Here is a 19129-nt window from a genome sequence, read left to right on the forward strand (position 1 = left end):
GCTCTGATTGGTTAATATAGGCAACAAAGGACATTCTCAGTATGTGTGCGGTCATAGGATGTTAAATCTGTGAGAAAAAATTGTGAAAACATACCCTGCTGTAACTACATAAAAGCATAGTGCATATAAACATAGGGTACTTAGTGAACACTGTTTTTGATCAAAAAAAGCATAAAGCTATCCCACCAAACGTCAAGGTGTACCCAGTTGGGATAGTACCTGTTAAATCTGTGTGGAATATCTGTGGTGTTGAGATATATGTTGTGAAATTCTATTAGCTTAATTTTTGCCTTTTAATAATTACATTTCTATCTATTTGTTTTGTGGTTTTTGTGCAGAATACATTTTTGTTAATACATTCTATTTTGTTAACAGCAGTTATTAACCCGGGCGAAGCCGGATAGTACAGCTAGTATATATATATTACAGTGTGTGTGTGTGTATATATGTATATATTTGGCTTTTTTCATGAAAGTTGAGCAAGGTTAAGGGATCTGTAATATTGGTATCTCATCACATTAGACTGTGACCACTTCCATTGACTTATGGCCCGCACTGTATACTGGTCACTGGTACCAGAATCAGATCCTGGAGAGAACATGGACCTGTAATGATGACTCCGTCTCAGAGAATTCTTCCCATTTTGTTGCAGTGACGGCTTCTTGTACAACAACCGCGAGAGATTTACCGGGATCTTCTGCAGAGTAAGATTTCCTTACCTTTTATTCCATAGCCCCGCTATTTCTGGAGTTACACCGCCACTTTTATGCACCAGCAGTGACTGATATTGCAGAGTAGCCACAATCATGGATGGATAACATTGTATTTCTTTCTAATTATCTGATTATTTGCAGGGTGTTGTGTCCAGCTGACTGTCTTACCAATGGGGGATCTGTTTGGGGATCTGATGTGTATACAGATGTAAGACGAAAGCAAAAAGTATTATAAATTCACTGTTATCAAACAGTATAAAAAGTCACCTGCTGTACCTATAATTTCTCTTAGGATTCCTCTATCTGCCGAGCTGCTATCCATGCTGGAAAAATACCCAATAATGGAGGACAGGTCTCCGTGCAGAAGTCACCAGGTCAGAGCAGTTACACTGGATCTACAAGAAATGGGGTCTCTACCAAGAACTATGGACCGTGGCCTGGATCTTTCCTATTTATCTCCACCAGTCCAGTGAGTCCAGAACCAACCACAGAAACAACACAAAGGCCTCCAGGTATTGTACAGAGATTTTACTGTTGTGATTATTCCCACAAACAACTCAACAGGGCAATTTTATTAAAGAAATGTGGCAAAAAAAATGTGTATAATGTGCAATCCTAGATAATAAATAAGTATTTTATGACAATTGAATTGATCCAAACATGCAAAATGTGCAATTGTGTAAATAACAGTGAATTTAGCACCAAACTGGGAATTCATCTGCAAAGTGTCTGTACTGAGAAATGTTCACGTGTATGTCTGCAGTAAATAATGGTGAATTCTGGAAAGATGTCATAAAATCTACCAAATATTAGGCATATAATATGGAGAGAACAGACTTGGACTGGCCCACAGGACGACAGGAGAATCCTCTGGTGGGCCCTTCTGACATACTACTACACTTACACACCAACATATTCAGTAATTGGCAAATTTCACTTTTTTCACTATGTGCAGACAAAGGAAACATCTCATCATTCATTTTATAAACTACCCCTGGGTAAAATGCTTGACAGTTCTAGTTTCCAAACTGGGGGTCACCTGTGTGAGGTTTCTGCTGTTTAGGTACCTCAGGGGCCCTGCAAATGCGACATGGTGCCCGCAATCTATTTTAGCCAAATTTGTGTTCCAAAGTTTATATAGTGCTTCTACCTTTCTGAGCCGGCCGAGTGCCTAACAGAGGTTTCTGACCACATGTGGGGTACTAGTGTGCTCAGAAGAATCTGGGTGACAAATTTTGGGGTCCATTTTGTCTTGCTATCCTTTGTAAAAGTGAATAGATTGGGGCCAAAGCAACATTTTTAGGCAAAATTTAATTTTTATTTTTTTAGTCCAGTTTTCCTTAATTTCTGGTAAAGCACTTGAAGGGTTAATAAACCTCTTGGATGTGGTTTGAGCACTTTGAGGGGTGCGGTTTTTGGAATGCTGTCATTTTGGGTATTTTCCATCACACAGGTTTCTCAAAATCACTTCAAATATGATCTGGTCCCTAAGAAAAAAAAAATGGTTTTGTAAATTTTGTTGGAAAAATGAAAAATTACCGATACATTGATCATCGTTTTAACTTCCTAACAAAAAACATAGTTTCACAAATGGTGCGAGTGTAAGGCAGACCAAGTCATGTATTAACCAGTCTGTGACATAACGCTCTAGTCCCAGAAAAATTCAAAGTTTGAAATTTGCGACATTTTCATATTTTTGCCAATTTTACGTGTTTTGTTTTTCACAAATGCAAAAAAATATCATCCTAAATTTACCAGTAACATGAGGGGTAATATGTCCCGAAAAACAATCTCCGAATCACTGGGATCCATTGACGCGTTCCAGAGTTATTACATCACAAAGTGACCCTGGTCAGATGTCTACAATTTGGCCTGATCATTAAAGGAAATCTGTCAGCAGGATTTCACATCCCAAACTATGTATATTTGCATGTAGATCTTCCAAAGCTCTGCTCAGCGACACCTTTACACGGCCGGTCTGTTCCTCCATTACTGAGGAACTGGAGTTTCATCTGATGTCCAAATCACTATTAGTAGATATGAAGGCTCTTTATCTCGCCCAGTGTCGCCTCCTGCTGGACTGGCAGCTGAAATCACACACCACATAGAGGCTGTCAGTCCATCAGGAGGAGGCGCTGCTGGGTGGGGAATAGAGCTGGAGTGACGGAGGCTTCACATCTACAGTCTTGTTTGCAGATCAATTCACATGCTGATTTCTCAGTAATGGAGGAACGGACTGGCCGTGTAATGGAATTGCTGGACTTGTTTTTGAAAAAGCTACAAAAGCATAAATAGTTTGGGTTGTGAAATCCCGCGTTAAGGATTTCTAGTGCGTTGTTGGCCCTTTTAAAAATGCATATATATATATATATCTCTAATATATAAAGCTGAATGTGTGTGTGTATGTGTGTGTGTGTATGTGTGTGTGTGTATGTCCGAGATTGGCATCCGCACCGTCGCAGCTACAGCCACAAAATTTTGCACACACACATTTCTGGACCCCGAGAGCGTCATAGGCTATGTTTCGAGGGGAAATTTTAACACCGCTCTTTACAGTTATTCGCCAAAAAACCTGCCTCCATTAAAGTGAATAGAGCTGGGAGCCACAGTGCAGCCAGAACTTCAGAAGAATGCTCAGCCATGCCCTTATATGGAATGTTGTGTGTCACAATGCAGCCAGGGAAAGAGACAGACACAGACAGGGTAAGAAACAGACACAAAGAGACAGACTGACGGGGAAAGAGACAGACTGACGGGGAAAGAGACAGACTGACGGGGAAAGAGACAGACTGACGGGGAAAGAGACAGACTGACGGGGAAAGAGACAGACTGACGGGGAAAGAGACAGACTGACGGGGAAAGAGACAGACTGACGGGGAAAGAGACAGACTGACGGGGAAAGAGACAGACTGACGGGGAAAGAGACAGACTGACGGGGAAAGAGACAGACTGACGGGGAAAGAGACAGACTGACGGGGAAAGAGACAGACTGACGGGGAAAGAGACAGACTGACGGGGAAAGAGACAGACTGACGGGGAAAGAGACAGACTGACGGGGAAAGAGACAGACTGACGGGGAAAGAGACAGACTGACGGGGAAAGAGACAGACTGACGGGGAAAGAGACAGACTGACGGGGAAAGAGACAGACTGACGGGGAAAGAGACAGACTGACGGGGAAAGAGACAGACTGACGGGGAAAGAGACAGACTGACGGGGAAAGAGACAGACTGACGGGGAAAGAGACAGACTGACGGGGAAAGAGACAGACTGACGGGGAAAGAGACAGACTGACGGGGAAAGAGACAGACTGACGGGGAAAGAGACAGACTGACGGGGAAAGAGACAGACTGACGGGGAAAGAGACAGACTGACGGGGAAAGAGACAGACTGACGGGGAAAGAGACAGACTGACGGGGAAAGAGACAGACTGACGGGGAAAGAGACAGACTGACGGGGAAAGAGACAGACTGACGGGGAAAGAGACAGACTGACGGGGAAAGAGACAGACTGACGGGGAAAGAGACAGACTGACGGGGAAAGAGACAGACTGACGGGGAAAGAGACAGACTGACGGGGAAAGAGACAGACTGACGGGGAAAGAGACAGACTGACGGGGAAAGAGACAGACTGACGGGGAAAGAGACAGACTGACGGGGAAAGAGACAGACTGACGGGGAAAGAGACAGACTGACGGGGAAAGAGACAGACTGACGGGGAAAGAGACAGACTGACGGGGAAAGAGACAGACTGACGGGGAAAGAGACAGACTGACGGGGAAAGAGACAGACTGACGGGGAAAGAGACAGACTGACGGGGAAAGAGACAGACTGACGGGGAAAGAGACTGACGGGGAAAGAGACTGACGGGGAAAGAGACTGACGGGGAAAGAGACTGACGGGGAAAGAGACTGACGGGGAAAGAGACTGACGGGGAAAGAGACTGACGGGGAAAGAGACTGACGGGGAAAGAGACTGACGGGGAAAGAGACTGACGGGGAAAGAGACTGACGGGGAAAGAGACTGACGGGGAAAGAGACAGACGGGGAAAGAGACAGACGGATATATACAGAGGGGGAGACAGACCGAGAATGGGAGAGAAACAGAGACAGTTACTATCCCGGGCAGCGCCGGGTGCTCTGTTGTGAGGCGAAATTTTAAAGGGGTGGTTCACCCATTTTTTTTTTTATTTTCTGTCGAAGTTCTACTTACAATTCTAGGTATTTTCTCCATTGGCTTGTATTTCCCTTTCTGGCACTGAGCGGCGCTATGCTGCACGCTCAGTGCCTGTCACATGACCCCCTGGAGCTGTGGCCGCCGGCATCCTCTGACGTCCCGGCATTTCCGGGCTCTCAAACAAGACGGGTACGTCATAGGATGCCGGCGCCACTCAGATTGAGTGACAGGGCTGTGGGCGGTAACTACCGCACGTCACAGCTCAGCATCGAAGGGAGGATCCGGAGGACGTCAGTGTGGAGCCGGCTGAGCGTCCTGCAGATGGTGAGGCACGGGGCGCCAGTGTGCAGTACAGGGGGGGGTTCTTCAGCTGAATCCCCCCCTGCACGTAAGTATGTGATCACACTGTCCACCCGCCCGCTCTGCTGCGATGTCAGGAGAGCGGCCGGTGTCGGGCAGTGTGATCGTGTGCTCCTCCCAGCAGCAAGACACTGACAGGCATGTCACCGCTGTGCTCTGCCATCTGTCCTGCTGCATGGGACCAACTGTCTGCACTCTGTCACCTGCACCACAAGTCACAGAGTGGAGACAGTTGGTGACAGAGCACCTCTGCCCCCCCTCTTCTTTCCCCACTCTCTTCTCCCCCCCTCTCTCTTCTCCCACCCCCTCTCTCTTCTCCCACCCCCTCTCTCTTCTCCCCCCTCTCTCTCTTCTCCCCCCCTCGCTCTCTTCTCCCCCCCTCGCTCTCTTCTCCCCCCCTCGCTCTCTTCTCCCCCCCTCGCTCTCTTCTCCCCCCCTCTCTCTTCTCCCCCCCTCGCTCTCTGCTCCCCCCCTCGCTCTCTTCTCCCCCCCTCGCTCTCTTCTCCCCCCTCGCTCTCTCTTCTCCCCCCCCTCTCTCTTCTCCCCCCCTCTTCTCCCCCTTCCCCGCTCTTTTCCCCCTTCCCCCCTCTTCTCCCCCTTCCCCCCCCTCTCTCTTCTCCCCCCTCTCTCTATTCTCCCCCTGTCTCTATTCTCTCCCCCTCTCTCTCTTCCCCCCCTCTCTCTCTTCTCTCCCCCTCTCTCTCTTCTCTCCCCCTCTCTTCTCCCCCCCTGTCTCTATTCTCTCCCCCTCTCTCTCTCCCCCCCTCTCTCTTCTCCCCCCTCTCTCTTCTCTCCCCCCTCTCTCTTCCCCCCCTCTCTCTTCTCCCCCCCTCTCTCTCTTCTCCCCCCCCTCTCTCTTCTCCCCCCCCCTCTCTCTCTTCTCCCCCCCCACTCGCTCTCTTTTCCTCGCTCTCTCCTGGCATGGTCAGTACAGAAATCTCTCCATCGTGGAGGGGTGAGAGGGAGTAATAAACATGGTGTCCCTACTGTGTCTGTGTATTTATTTCTAATAAAGTATTTTTCTCTGTGTGATGTCTTTTTTTTTTTTTTTTTAAAACCCTTTGTTGGAGATTCTTAATGGCCAGGTTAAACTTGGCCTGACATTAAGAATCTCGGGCTTTATACCAGCTGGTAAAACATAGCTGGTATTAACCCCTTATTACCCAGCGTGCCACCTGCCACCAGGGCCACTGGAAGAGTTGGATACAGCGCCTGAAGATGGCGCTTCTATGAAAGCGCCATTTTCTGGGGCAGCTGTGGACTGCAATTCGCAGTAGGGGACCCAGAAAGTTTGGGCACCCTGCACTGTGGATTCCAATCCCCAGCAGCCTAGTTGTACCTGGCTGGACTCAAAAATTTGGTGAAGCCCACATCATTTTTTTTTTTTTTTTAATTATTTCATGAAATTCATGAAAAAAAAGGGCTTCTCTATATTTTTGGTTCCCAGCCGGGTACAACTAGGCAGCTGGGGGTTGGGGGCAGCCCGTAGCTGCCTGCTGTACCTGGCTAGCATACAAAAATATGGCGAAGCCCACGTCATTTTCTTAAAAACGTTTTCAGGGAAAAACCTTTATAAAAAAAAAAATGCTTCCCTGCATTTCTATTGCCAGTGAAAGTAACACCAAGCAGCGGGGTCTAGCAGCCAGTAGCTGCTTTGGTTACCCTTAGCAATAGAAAATGCAGCGGGAGCCCACAAACAATGTGATTTTTTTGTTTTTTTATTTTTAATGATTTTTTTTTAAAAAAAATCGGCATGGGCTTCGCCCATCGAGCACCAGAGCATTTTACTGCTCAATTCATCCCAAGTAATCAGATGACTCCAGTGTCGGCCGATTACTTGTTCTGTGTCCCCCTGCATCCATCACAGCGTGTACGGGCTGTGAGGTCAGCGGAGTGGAGACAGTGACATGCTCTGCTCTGACACATAGTGTGCTGCATGTCACCATCTTTCTCCACTCTGGCACTTGTTGTGCAGGTGACCGGATGCTACATGTCACTAACTGTCTCCACTATGGGACTTGTTGTGCAGGTGAGAGTGTATACAGTTGGTACTATGCAGCAGAAATCACAGAGTGGGGCAGTTAGTGACATGTATCATCCGGTCACCTGCACAACAAGTCCCAGAGTGGATACAGTGACATGCAGCACACTATGTGTCAGAGCAGAGCATGTCACCAACTTGCTCTGCTCTGTCACCTGCGGTGCTGCATGTCACGTTTTTGCCGCGATTTGGTGCCTTTTTTGCTGCGTTTTTGCTCACTGCGTTTTTAATCAGTGCACAATGCCATTAAAGATTGTTGATGAAAAAAAAAAAAAGGTCTGATGTCATTTCCTTATTCAAAATGTTCATTGTATGCAGGAGAGCAGACAGCAGCTGCAGAACTACAAGGCTCAGCATCCTCCATTCACTAGTGTATGCAGGAGAGCAGACAGCAGCTGCAGAACTACAAGGCTCAGCATCCTCCATCCAGGACTGTATGCAGTTTTTTACCCAAAAAGAAAAAAAAATGACATGGGCTTCGCCATATTTTTGTATGCTAGCCGGGTACAGCAGGCAGGTACGGGCTGCCCCCAACCCCCAGCTGCCTATTTGTACCCGGCTGGGAACCAAAAATATAGAGAATCCCTTTTTTTTTTAATTATTTCATGAATTTCATGAAATAATTTTAAAAAAAAATGACGTGAGCTTTGCCTAATTTTAGTGTCCAGCCGGGTACAACTAGGCAGCTGGGGATTGGAATCCACAGTGAAGGGTGCCCAAGCTTTCTGGGCACCCCCACTGCGAATTGCAGTCTGCAGCCACCCCAGAAAATGGCGCTTTCATAGAAGCGCCATCTTCTGGAGCTGTATCCAACTCTTCCAGCTGCCCTGATGCCGGGTGGCTAGCTGGGTAATAATGGAGTTAGGGCTAGCTGTATATTATCAGCTAGCCCTAAGCCCGAAATTCATGGTGTCACGCCAATATTAGACATGGCCACCATGAATTTCTAGTAATGATAAAAAAAAAAACAACACACAGAAAAATATTTTTATTAGAAATAAAACACAACACAATTAGTGACTCCATCTTTATTGAAATAAACCCCCCTCCGCAGTAATCCTGGGTTAGGGTCCCGCGCCGTCCAATCAGGATCCAATATCATCTGATCGGTTTGCTGGAAGGCAAAGCGATCAGATGATGTGTCAGGTTAAACTACGTGAATCACATCACACATCAGCTGATTGTATAAAAGCCGTTTATACAATCAGCAGATGCATCGGTGCAAAAAAAAAAAATAAATAAATAAATACTCACGTCTGTGCTGATTACCGGCAGCTCCTGCAGCGGAGTCTGATCCTGGCCCATCACTGCAGGAGCTGCCGGTAATCAGCTGATGAAGTCCCCTGACGGCAGGATCAGCTGATAGCCGGCCGGGCGCGAAAAAGCCGGCGACACCACGAGAATCGATCAGCTGATGCGTCAGGTGACTGCATCAGGTGATCCACCGCCAGGTCCTGCAAGCTTCGTACGTGCCCCGGGGAGACTGCACACAGCCGAAGCGACGGTACCGAGACAGGGGCTGGAAGCAGGCATGGCACCCGGACCCTGCAGACAGGTGAGTATGACATACACACACACATACACACTGTATATACGCACACACACTGTATATACACATACACTGTATATACGCGCACACACACTGTATATACACACATACACTGTGTATACACACACACACTGTATATACACACACACACTGTATATACGCGCACACACACTTTCTTCCCCTGGCTGTGTAGAGCTGCTGCTGTCTCTGTATGATTGATCTCAGTGCATCCACAGGGAAGAGGCAGGGAGGAGGGTTTGGGTGGGAGCAGAGTGGGTGTATTAGACACAATGGGTGTGTTAGATAAGCCAGACACCGCCCTAGAGCCACAAAGAATTCTGGGACTTGTAGGAACTGAACACAAGAAGTCAGAGGAGAGATTAACCCCATCCGAGCTGGAGCCAGCAATGACCGTGTGCTGCTAGTGCACAATAAAAGGTAATTTTGCTGAAAAAACATAATAGATGTGTTGAGGGGCACATATTAGCAAGATTTATCAGAAAAAAAAAAATCAGTTTTGGTAACTGGACAACTTCTTTAAACCCGCGCGTTGCAATTTACCAATAAATTTTGCCCCTATCTACATAATGAGAAAAAAGTGAAACGAAAAGTGTTGGGGGCAAATTGACAGCTGCCAGATGTGAACAAGGGGGACTTAAAGAATAAGAGCGATGGCGCCAAAGAGTATATACCGTACAGTTAAGGTGGGGCCCCGACATGAGATACTCACCACACTCGGGGATATGAACACACAAAATGCGCCACACACTACCACGTACATGAACACATATACCACCCTCAGCACACATCTCACCACACATACACCAACCTCGCCACATAATCACCCTAAACACACACAAGTCTGGTACATATACCACCCTCAGCACACATCTCACCACACACACACCAACCTCGCCACATAATCACCCTAAACACACACAAGTCTGGTACATATACCACCCTCAGCACACATCTCACCACACATACACCAACCTCGCCACATAATCACCCTAAACACACACAAGTCTGGTACATATACCACCCTCAGCACACATCTCACCACACACACACCAACCTCGCCACATAATCACCCTAAACACACACAAGTCTGGTACATATACCACCCTCAGCACACATCTCACCACACATACACCAACCTCGCCACATAATCACCCTAAACACACACAAGTCTGGTACATATGCCGCCCTCAGCACACATCTCACCACACACACACCAACCTCACCACATAATCACCCTAAACACACACAAGTCTGGTACATATACCACCCTAAGCACACATCTCACCACACATACACCAATCTCACCACATAATCACCCTAAACACACACAAGTCTGGTACATATACCACCCTCAGCACACATCTCACCACACATACACCAACCTCGCCACATAATCACCCTAAACACACACAAGTCTGGTACGTATATCACCCTCAGCACACATCTCACCACACACACACCAACCTCACCACATAATCACCCTAAACACACACAAGTCTGGTACATATACCACCCTCAGCACACATCTCACCACACATACACCAACCTCGCCACATAATCACCCTAAACACACACAAGTCTGGTACATATACCACCCTCAGCACACATCTCACCACACACACACCAACCTCGCCACATAATCACCCTAAACACACACAAGTCTGGTACATATACCACCCTCAGCACACATCTCACCACACACACCAACCTCGCCACATAATCGCCCTAAACACACACAAGTCTGGTACATATACCACCCTCAGCACACATCTCACCACACATACACCAACCTCGCCACATAATCACCCTAAACACACACAAGTCTGGTACATATACCACCCTCAGCACACATCTCACCACACACACACCAACCTCGCCACATAATCACCCTAAACACACACAAGTCTGGTACATATACCACCCTCAGCACACATCTCACCACACACACACCAACCTCGCCACATAATCACCCTAAACACACACAAGTCTGGTACATATACCACCCTCAGCACACATCTCACCACACATACACCAACCTCGCCACATAATCACCCTAAACACACACAAGTCTGGTACATATACCACCCTCAGCACACATCTCACCACACATACACCAACCTCACCACATAATCACCCTAAACACACACAAGTCTGGTACATATATCACCCTCAGCACACATCTCACCACACACACACCAACCTCACCACATAATCACCCTAAACACACACAAGTCTGGTACATATACCACCCTCAGCACACATCTCACCACACATACACCAACCTCGCCACATAATCCCCCTAAACACACACAAGTCTGGTACATATATCACCCTCAGCACACATCTCACCACACACACACCAACCTCACCACATAATCACCCTAAACACACACAAGTCTGGTACATATACCACCCTCAGCACACATCTCACCACACATACACCAACCTCGCCACATAATCCCCCTAAACACACACAAGTCTGGTACATATATCACCCTCAGCACACATCTCACCACACACACACCAACCTCGCCACATAATCACCCTAAACACACACAAGTCTGGTACATATACCACCCTCAGCACACATCTCACCACACACACACCAACCTCACCACATAATCACCCTAAACACACACAAGCCTGGTACATATACCACCCTCAGCACACATCTCACCACACACACACCAACCTCACCACATAATCACCCTAAACACACACAAGTCTAGTATTATCCTTCAAAAATAAAAATCTGATTAATAAGCAGCCAAACTACAAGAACAACAAATGTACCACATAGGAAATACGGCAGCTGTCAGTCACATGACCTGTCTATAGGTGTATGTGTGAGCTAATATATACTGTCAGGGGGAGGGCTTTCTGTTGCCTGGAGATTTATCAGGCTGCCAATAGCAACCAATCACAGCTTAGCTTCTATTTTGCTACAGTTAATTAATCTGAGCTCTGATTGGTTAATATAGGCAACAAAGGACATTCTCAGTATGTGTGCGGTCATAGGATGTTAAATCTGTGAGAAAAAATTGTGAAAACATACCCTGCTGTAACTAAATAAAAGCATAGTGCATATAAACATAGGGTACTTAGTGAACACTGTTTTTGATCAAAAAAAGCATAAAGCTATCCCACCAAACGTCAAGGTGTACCCAGTTGGGATAGTACCTGTTAAATCTGTGTGGAATATCTGTGGTGTTGAGATATATGTTGTGAAATTCTATTAGCTTAGTTTTTGCCTTTTAATAATTACATTTCTATTTGTTTTGTGGTTTTTGTGCAGAATACATTTTTGTTAATACATTCTATTTTGTTAACAGCAGTTATTAACCCGGGCGAAGCCGGATAGTACAGCTAGTATATATATATTATAGTGTGTGTGTGTATATATGTATATATTTGGCTTTTTTCATGAAAGTTGAGCAAGGTTAAGGGATCTGTAATATTGGTATCTCATCACATTAGACTGTGACCACTTCCATTGACTTATGGCCCGCACTGTATACTGGTCACTGGTACCAGAATCAGATCTTGGAGGGAGAACATGGACCTGTAATGGTGACTCCGTCTCAGAGAATTCTTCCCATTTTGTTGCAGTGACGGCTTCTTGTACAACAACCGCGAGAGATTTACCGGGATCTTCTGCAGAGTAAGATTTCTTTTCCTTTTATTCCATAGCCCCGCTATTTCTGGAGTTACACCGCCACTTTTATGCACCAGCAGTGACTGATATTGCAGAGTAGCCACAATCATGGATGGATAATATTGTATTTCTTTCTAATTATCTGATTATTTGCAGGGTGTTGTGTCCAGCTGACTGTCTTACCAATGGGGGATCTGTTTGGGGATCTGATGTGTATACAGATGTAAGACGAAAGCAAAAAGTATTATAAATTCACTGTTATCAAACAGTATAAAAAGTCACCTGCTGTACCTATAATTTCTCTTAGGATTCCTCTATCTGCCGAGCTGCTATCCATGCGGGAAAAATACCCAATAATGGAGGACAGGTCTCCGTGCAGAAGTCACCAGGTCAGAGCAGTTACACTGGATCTACAAGAAATGGGGTCTCTACCAAGAACTATGGACCGTGGCCTGGATCTTTCCTATTTATCTCCACCAGTCCAGTGAGTCCGGAACCAACCACAGAAACAACACAAAGGCCTCCAGGTATTGGACAGAGATTTTACTGTTGTGATTAATCCCACAAACAACTCAACAGGGCAATTTTATTAAAGAAATGTGGCAAAAAAATGGTATAATGTGCAATCCTAGATAATAAATGACTATTTTATGACAATTGAATTGATCCAAACATGCAAAATGTGCAATTGTGTAAATAACAGTGAATTTAGCACCAAACTGGGAATTCATCTGCAAAGTGTCTGTACTGAGAAATGTTCATGTGTATGTCTGCAGTAAATAATGGTGAATTCTGGAAAGATGTCATAAAATCTACCAAATATTAGGCATATAATATGGAGAGAACAGACTTGGACTGGCCCACAGGACGACAGGAGAATCCTCTGGTGGGCCTTCTGACATACTACTACACTTACACACCAACATATTCAGTAATTGGCAAATTTCACTTTTCTCACTATGTGCAGACAAAGGAAACATCTCATCATTCATTTTATAAACTACCCCTGGGTAAAATGCTTGACAGTTCTAGTTTCCAAACTGGGGGTCACCTGTGTGAGGTTTCTGCTGTTTAGGTACCTCAGGGGCCCTGCAAATACAACATGGTGCCCGCAATCTATTTTAGCCAAATTTGTGTTCCAACGTTTAAATAGTGCTTCTACCTTTCTGAGCCAGCCAAGTGCCTAACAGAGGTTTCTGACCACATGTGAGGTTTTAGTGTGCTCAGAAGAATCTGGGTGACAAATTTTGTGGTCCATTTTGTCCTGCTATCCTTTGTAAAAGTGAATAGATGGGGCCAAAGCAACATTTTTAGGCAAAATTTAATTTTTATTTTTTTAGTCCACTTTTCATTAATTTCTGGTAAAGCAGTTGAAGGGTTAATAAACCTCTTGGATGTGGTTTTGAGCACTTTGAGGGGTGCGGTTTTTGGAATGCTGTCATTTTGGGTATTTCCCATCACACAGGTTTCTCAAAATCACTTCAAATATGATCTGGTCCCTAAGAAAAAAAAATGGTTTTGTAAATTTTGTTGGAAAAATTACCGATACATTGATCATCGTTTTAACTTCCTAACAAAAAAAATAGTTTCACAAATGGTGCGAGTGTAAGGCAGACCAAGTCATTTATTAACCAGTCTTGAACCATAAAGATTCTGGGTGCACCGCTAATGTTGCAAGTAATCAACAACAGGGATGCTGCGTCCTGCATGAATAAACAGACAACAACTGGGGAGAAGAAAGCTCATGCATAATGGACGCGCAAACCGCAAAGTGAGACCATAATACTGGAATTGTAAGGAGAAAAATATGAAATTTATTGAACAAACCCAACACACACAATGTATTAAAATCACTTAAAACCATGAAACATCAAAGTCCCACATCTCTCATGCTGGTAATAGGGGGTACCGCCCTGTACGACCATTCAGTGTGCAATATGGAAGCAGATTTTAATCAGAAAGTACATTATGCGCATAAGGTAATCCCTATACATACATGAAAACTCATAGAATCTGAGTGACCGGGAGCAGACCTAATAGGCAGTCCCCAATGTTAGGCTGAATAAACCACTGTGCGCGTCCATTATGCATGAGCTTTCTTCTCCCCAGTTATTAACCAGTCTGTGACACAACGCTCTAGTCTAAGGACAGAAAAAATCAAAGTTTGAAATTTGCGACATTTTCATATTTTTGCCAATTTTACGTGTTTTGTTTTTCACAAATGCAAAAAAATATCATCCTAAATTCACCAGTATCATGATGGGTAATATGTCCCGAAAAACAATCTCCGAATCACTGGGATCCATTGACGCGTTCCAGAGTTATTACATCACAAAGTGACCCTGGTCAGATGTCTACAATTTGGCCTGATCATTAAAGGAAATCTGTCAGCAGGATTTCACATCCCAAACTATGTATATTTGCATGTAGACCTTCCAAAGCTCTGCTCAGCGACACCTTTACACGGCCGGTCTGTTCCTCCATTACTGAGGAACTGGAGTTTGATCTGATGTCCAAATCGCTATTAGTAGATATGAAGGCTCTTTATCTCGCCCAGTGTCGCCTCCTGCTGGACTGGCAGCTGAAATCACACACCGCATAGAGGCTGTCAATCCAGCAGGAGGAGGCGGTGCTGGGTGGGGAATAGAGCTGGAGTGACGGAGGCTTCACATCTACAGTCTTGTTTGCAGATCAATTCACATGCTGATTTCTCAGTAATGGAGGAACGGACTGGCCGTGTAATGGAATTGCTGGACTTGTTTTTGGAAAAGCTACAAAAACATAAATAGTTTGGGTTGTGAAATCCTGCATTAAGGATTTCTAGTATGTTGTTGGCCCTTTAAAAAATGCGCATATATATATATATATATATCTCTGATATATAAAGCTGAATGTGTGTGTATGTCCGGGATTGGCATCCGCACCGTCGCAGCTACAGCCACAAACTTTTGCAAACACACATTTCTGGACCCCGAGAGCGTCATAGGCTATGTTTCGAGGGGAAATTTTAACACCGCTCTTTACAGTTATTCGCCAAAAAACCTGCCTCCATTAAAGTGAATGGAGCTGGGAGCCACAGTGCAGCCAGAACTTCAGAAGAATGCGCAGCCACGCCCTTATATGGAATGTTGTGTGTCACAATGCAGCCAGGGAAAGAGACAGACACAAAGAGACAGACAGACGGGGAAAGAGACAGACGGGGAAAGAGACAGACGGGGAAAGAGACAGACGGGGAAAGAGACAGACGGGGAAAGAGACAGACGGGGAAAGAGACAGACGGGGAAAGAGACAGACGGGGAAAGAGACAGACGGGGAAAGAGACAGACGGGGAAAGAGACAGACGGGGAAAGAGACAGACGGGGAAAGAGACAGACGGGGAAAGAGACAGACGGGGAAAGAGACAGACGGGGAAAGAGACAGACGGGGAAAGAGACAGACGGGGAAAGAGACAGACGGGGAAAGAGACAGACGGGGAAAGAGACAGACGGGGAAAGAGACAGACGGGGAAAGAGACAGACGGGGAAAGAGACAGACGGGGAAAGAGACAGACGGGGAAAGAGACAGACGGGGAAAGAGACAGACGGGGAAAGAGACAGACGGGGAAAGAGACAGACGGGGAAAGAGACAGACGGGGAAAGAGACAGACGGGGAAAGAGACAGACGGGGAAAGAGACAGACGGGGAAAGAGACAGACGGGGAAAGAGACAGACGGGGAAAGAGACAGACGGGGAAAGAGACAGACGGGGAAAGAGACAGACGGGGAAAGAGACAGACGGGGAAAGAGACAGACGGGGAAAGAGACAGACGGGGAAAGAGACAGACGGGGAAAGAGACAGACGGGGAAAGAGACAGACGGGGAAAGAGACAGACGGGGAAAGAGACAGACGGGGAAAGAGACAGACGGGGAAAGAGACAGACGGGGAAAGAGACAGACGGGGAAAGAGACAGACGGGGAAAGAGACAGACGGGGAAAGAGACAGACACAAACGGGGAAAAAGACAGAGAGATATATACAGAGGGGGAGACAGACAGAGAATGGGAGAGAAACAGAGAGACAGTTACTATCCCGGGCAGCGCCGGGTGCTATGTTGTGAGGCGAAATTTTAACCCCGCGCGTTGCAATTTACCAATAAATTTTGCCCCTATCTACATAATGAGGAAAAAGTGAAACGAAAATTGTTGGGGGCAAATTCAGCTGCCAGATGTGAACAAGGGGGACTTAAAGAATAAGAGCGATGGCGCCAAAGAGTATATACCGTACAGTTATTAAGGTGGGGCCCCGACATGAGATACTCACCACACTCGGGGATATGAACACACAAAATGCGCCACACACTACCACGTACATGAACAAATATACCACCCTCAGCACACATCTCACCACACATACACCAACCTCGCCACATAATCACCCTAAACACACACAAGTCTGGTACATATACCACCCTCAGCACATATCTCACCACACACACACCAACCTCGCCACATAATCACCCTAAACACACACAAGTCTGGTACATATACCACCCTCAGCACACATCTCACCACACATACACCAACCTCGCCACATAATCACCCTAAACACACACAAGTCTGGTACATATACCACCCTCAGCACACATCTCACCACACATACACCAACCTCACCACATAATCACCCTAAACACACACAAGTGTGGTACATATACCACCCTCAGCACACATCTCACCACACATACACCAACCTCGCCACATAATCACCCTAAACACACACAAGTCTGGTACATATACCACCCTAAGCACACATCTCACCACACATACACCAACCTCACCACATAATCACCCTAAACACACACAAGTCTGGTACATATACCACCCTCAGCACACATCTCACCACACATACACCAACCTCACCACATAATCGCCCTAAACACACACAAGTCTGATACATATACCACCCTCAGCAGACATCTCACCACACATACACCAACACACACAAGTCTGGTACATATACAGTTAGGTCCAGAAATATTTGGACAGTGACACAATTTTCGCGAGTTGGGCTCTGCATGCCACCACATTGGATTTGAAAAGAAACGTCTACAACAGAATTCAAGTGCAGATTGTAATGTTTAATTTGAAGGTTTGAACAAAAATATCTGATAGAAATTGTAGGAATTGTACACATTTCTTTACAAACACTCCACATTTTAGGAGGTCAAATGTAATTGGACAAATAAACCAAACCCAAAAAAAAATTTTTTATTTTCAATATTTTGTTGCGAATCCTTTGGATGCAATCACTGCCTTAAGTCTGGAACCCATGGACATCACCAAACGCTGGGTTTCCTCCTTCTTAATGCTTTGCCAGGCCTTTACAGCCGCAGCCTTCAGGTCTTGCTTGTTTGTGGGTCTTTCCGTCTTAAGTCTGGATTTGAGCAAGTGAAATGCATGCTCAATTGGGTTAAGATCTGGTGATTGACTTGGCCATTGCAGAATGTTTCACTTTTTTGCACTCATGAACTCCTGGGTAGCTTTGGCTGTATGCTTGGGGTCATTGTCCATCTGTACTATGAAGCGCCGTCCGATCAACTTTGCGGCATTTGGCTGAATCTGGGCTGAAAGTATATCCCGGTACACTTCAGAATTCATCCGGCTACTCTTGTCTGCTGGTATGTCATCAATAAACACAAGTGACCCAGTGCCATTGAAAGCCATGTATGCCCATGCCATCACGTTGCCTCCACCATGTTTTACAGAGGGTGTGGTGTGCCTTGGATCATGTGCCGTTCCCTTTCTTCTCCAAACGTTTTTCTTCCCATTATTCTGGTACAGGTTGATCTTGGTCTCATCTGTCCATAGAATACTTTTCCAGAACTGAGCTGGCTTCATGAGGTGTTTTTCAGCAAATTTAACTCTGGCCTGTCTATTTTTGGAATTGATGAATGGTTTGCATCTAGATGTGAACCCTTTGTATTTACCCTTTCATGGAGTCTTCTCTTTACTGTTGACTTAGAGACAGATACACCTACTTCACTGAGAGTGTTCTGGACTTCAGTTGATGTTGTGAACGGGTTCTTCTTCACCAAAGAAAGTATGCAGCGATCATCCACCACTGTTGTCATCCGTGGACGCCCAGGCCTTTTTGAGATCCCAAGCTCACCAGTCAATTCTTTTTTTCTCAGAATGTACCCGACTGTTGATTTTGCTACTCCAAGCATGTCTGCTATCTCTCTGATGGATTTTTTCTTTTTTTTTCAGCCTCAGGATGTTCTGCTTCACCTCAATTGAGAGTTCCTTAGACCGCATGTTGTCTGGTCACAGCAACAGCTTCCAAATGCAAAACCACACACCTGTAATCAACCCCAGACCTTTTAACTACTTCATTGATTACAGGTTAACGAGGGAGACGCCTTCAGAGTTAATTGCAGCCCTTAGAGTCCCTTGTCCAATTACTTTTGGTCCCTTGAAAAAGAGGAGGCTATGCATTACAGAGCTATGATTCCTAAACCCTTTCTCCGATTTGGATGTGAAAACTCTCATATTGCAGCTGGGAGTGTGCACTTTCAGCCCATATTATATATAGAATTGTATTTCTGAACATGTTTTTGTAAACAGCTAAAATAACAAAACTTGT

General features: G+C 45.6%; 1 protein-coding gene across 4 annotated transcripts in view; it reads left to right on the forward strand.

Moving 5' to 3' along the window:
- The window catches only part of LOC142249555 (uncharacterized), a 102446-nt gene that overhangs the window by 55306 nt on the left and 28011 nt on the right, over positions 1-19129 (forward strand). For all 4 annotated transcript variants that reach the window (XM_075321229.1, XM_075321226.1, XM_075321225.1 and 1 more), the window contains 6 exons: positions 653-704; positions 855-921; positions 1006-1225; positions 12468-12519; positions 12670-12736; positions 12821-13040. In XM_075321229.1, the coding sequence (XP_075177344.1) occupies positions 653-704; positions 855-921; positions 1006-1225; positions 12468-12519; positions 12670-12736; positions 12821-13040 (678 nt within the window). The remainder of the gene's footprint in view (positions 1-652; positions 705-854; positions 922-1005; positions 1226-12467; positions 12520-12669; positions 12737-12820; positions 13041-19129) is intronic.

The sequence above is a fragment of the Anomaloglossus baeobatrachus genome, chromosome 8, assembly GCF_048569485.1.
Source record: "Anomaloglossus baeobatrachus isolate aAnoBae1 chromosome 8, aAnoBae1.hap1, whole genome shotgun sequence".
NCBI lineage: Eukaryota > Metazoa > Chordata > Amphibia > Anura > Aromobatidae > Anomaloglossus > Anomaloglossus baeobatrachus.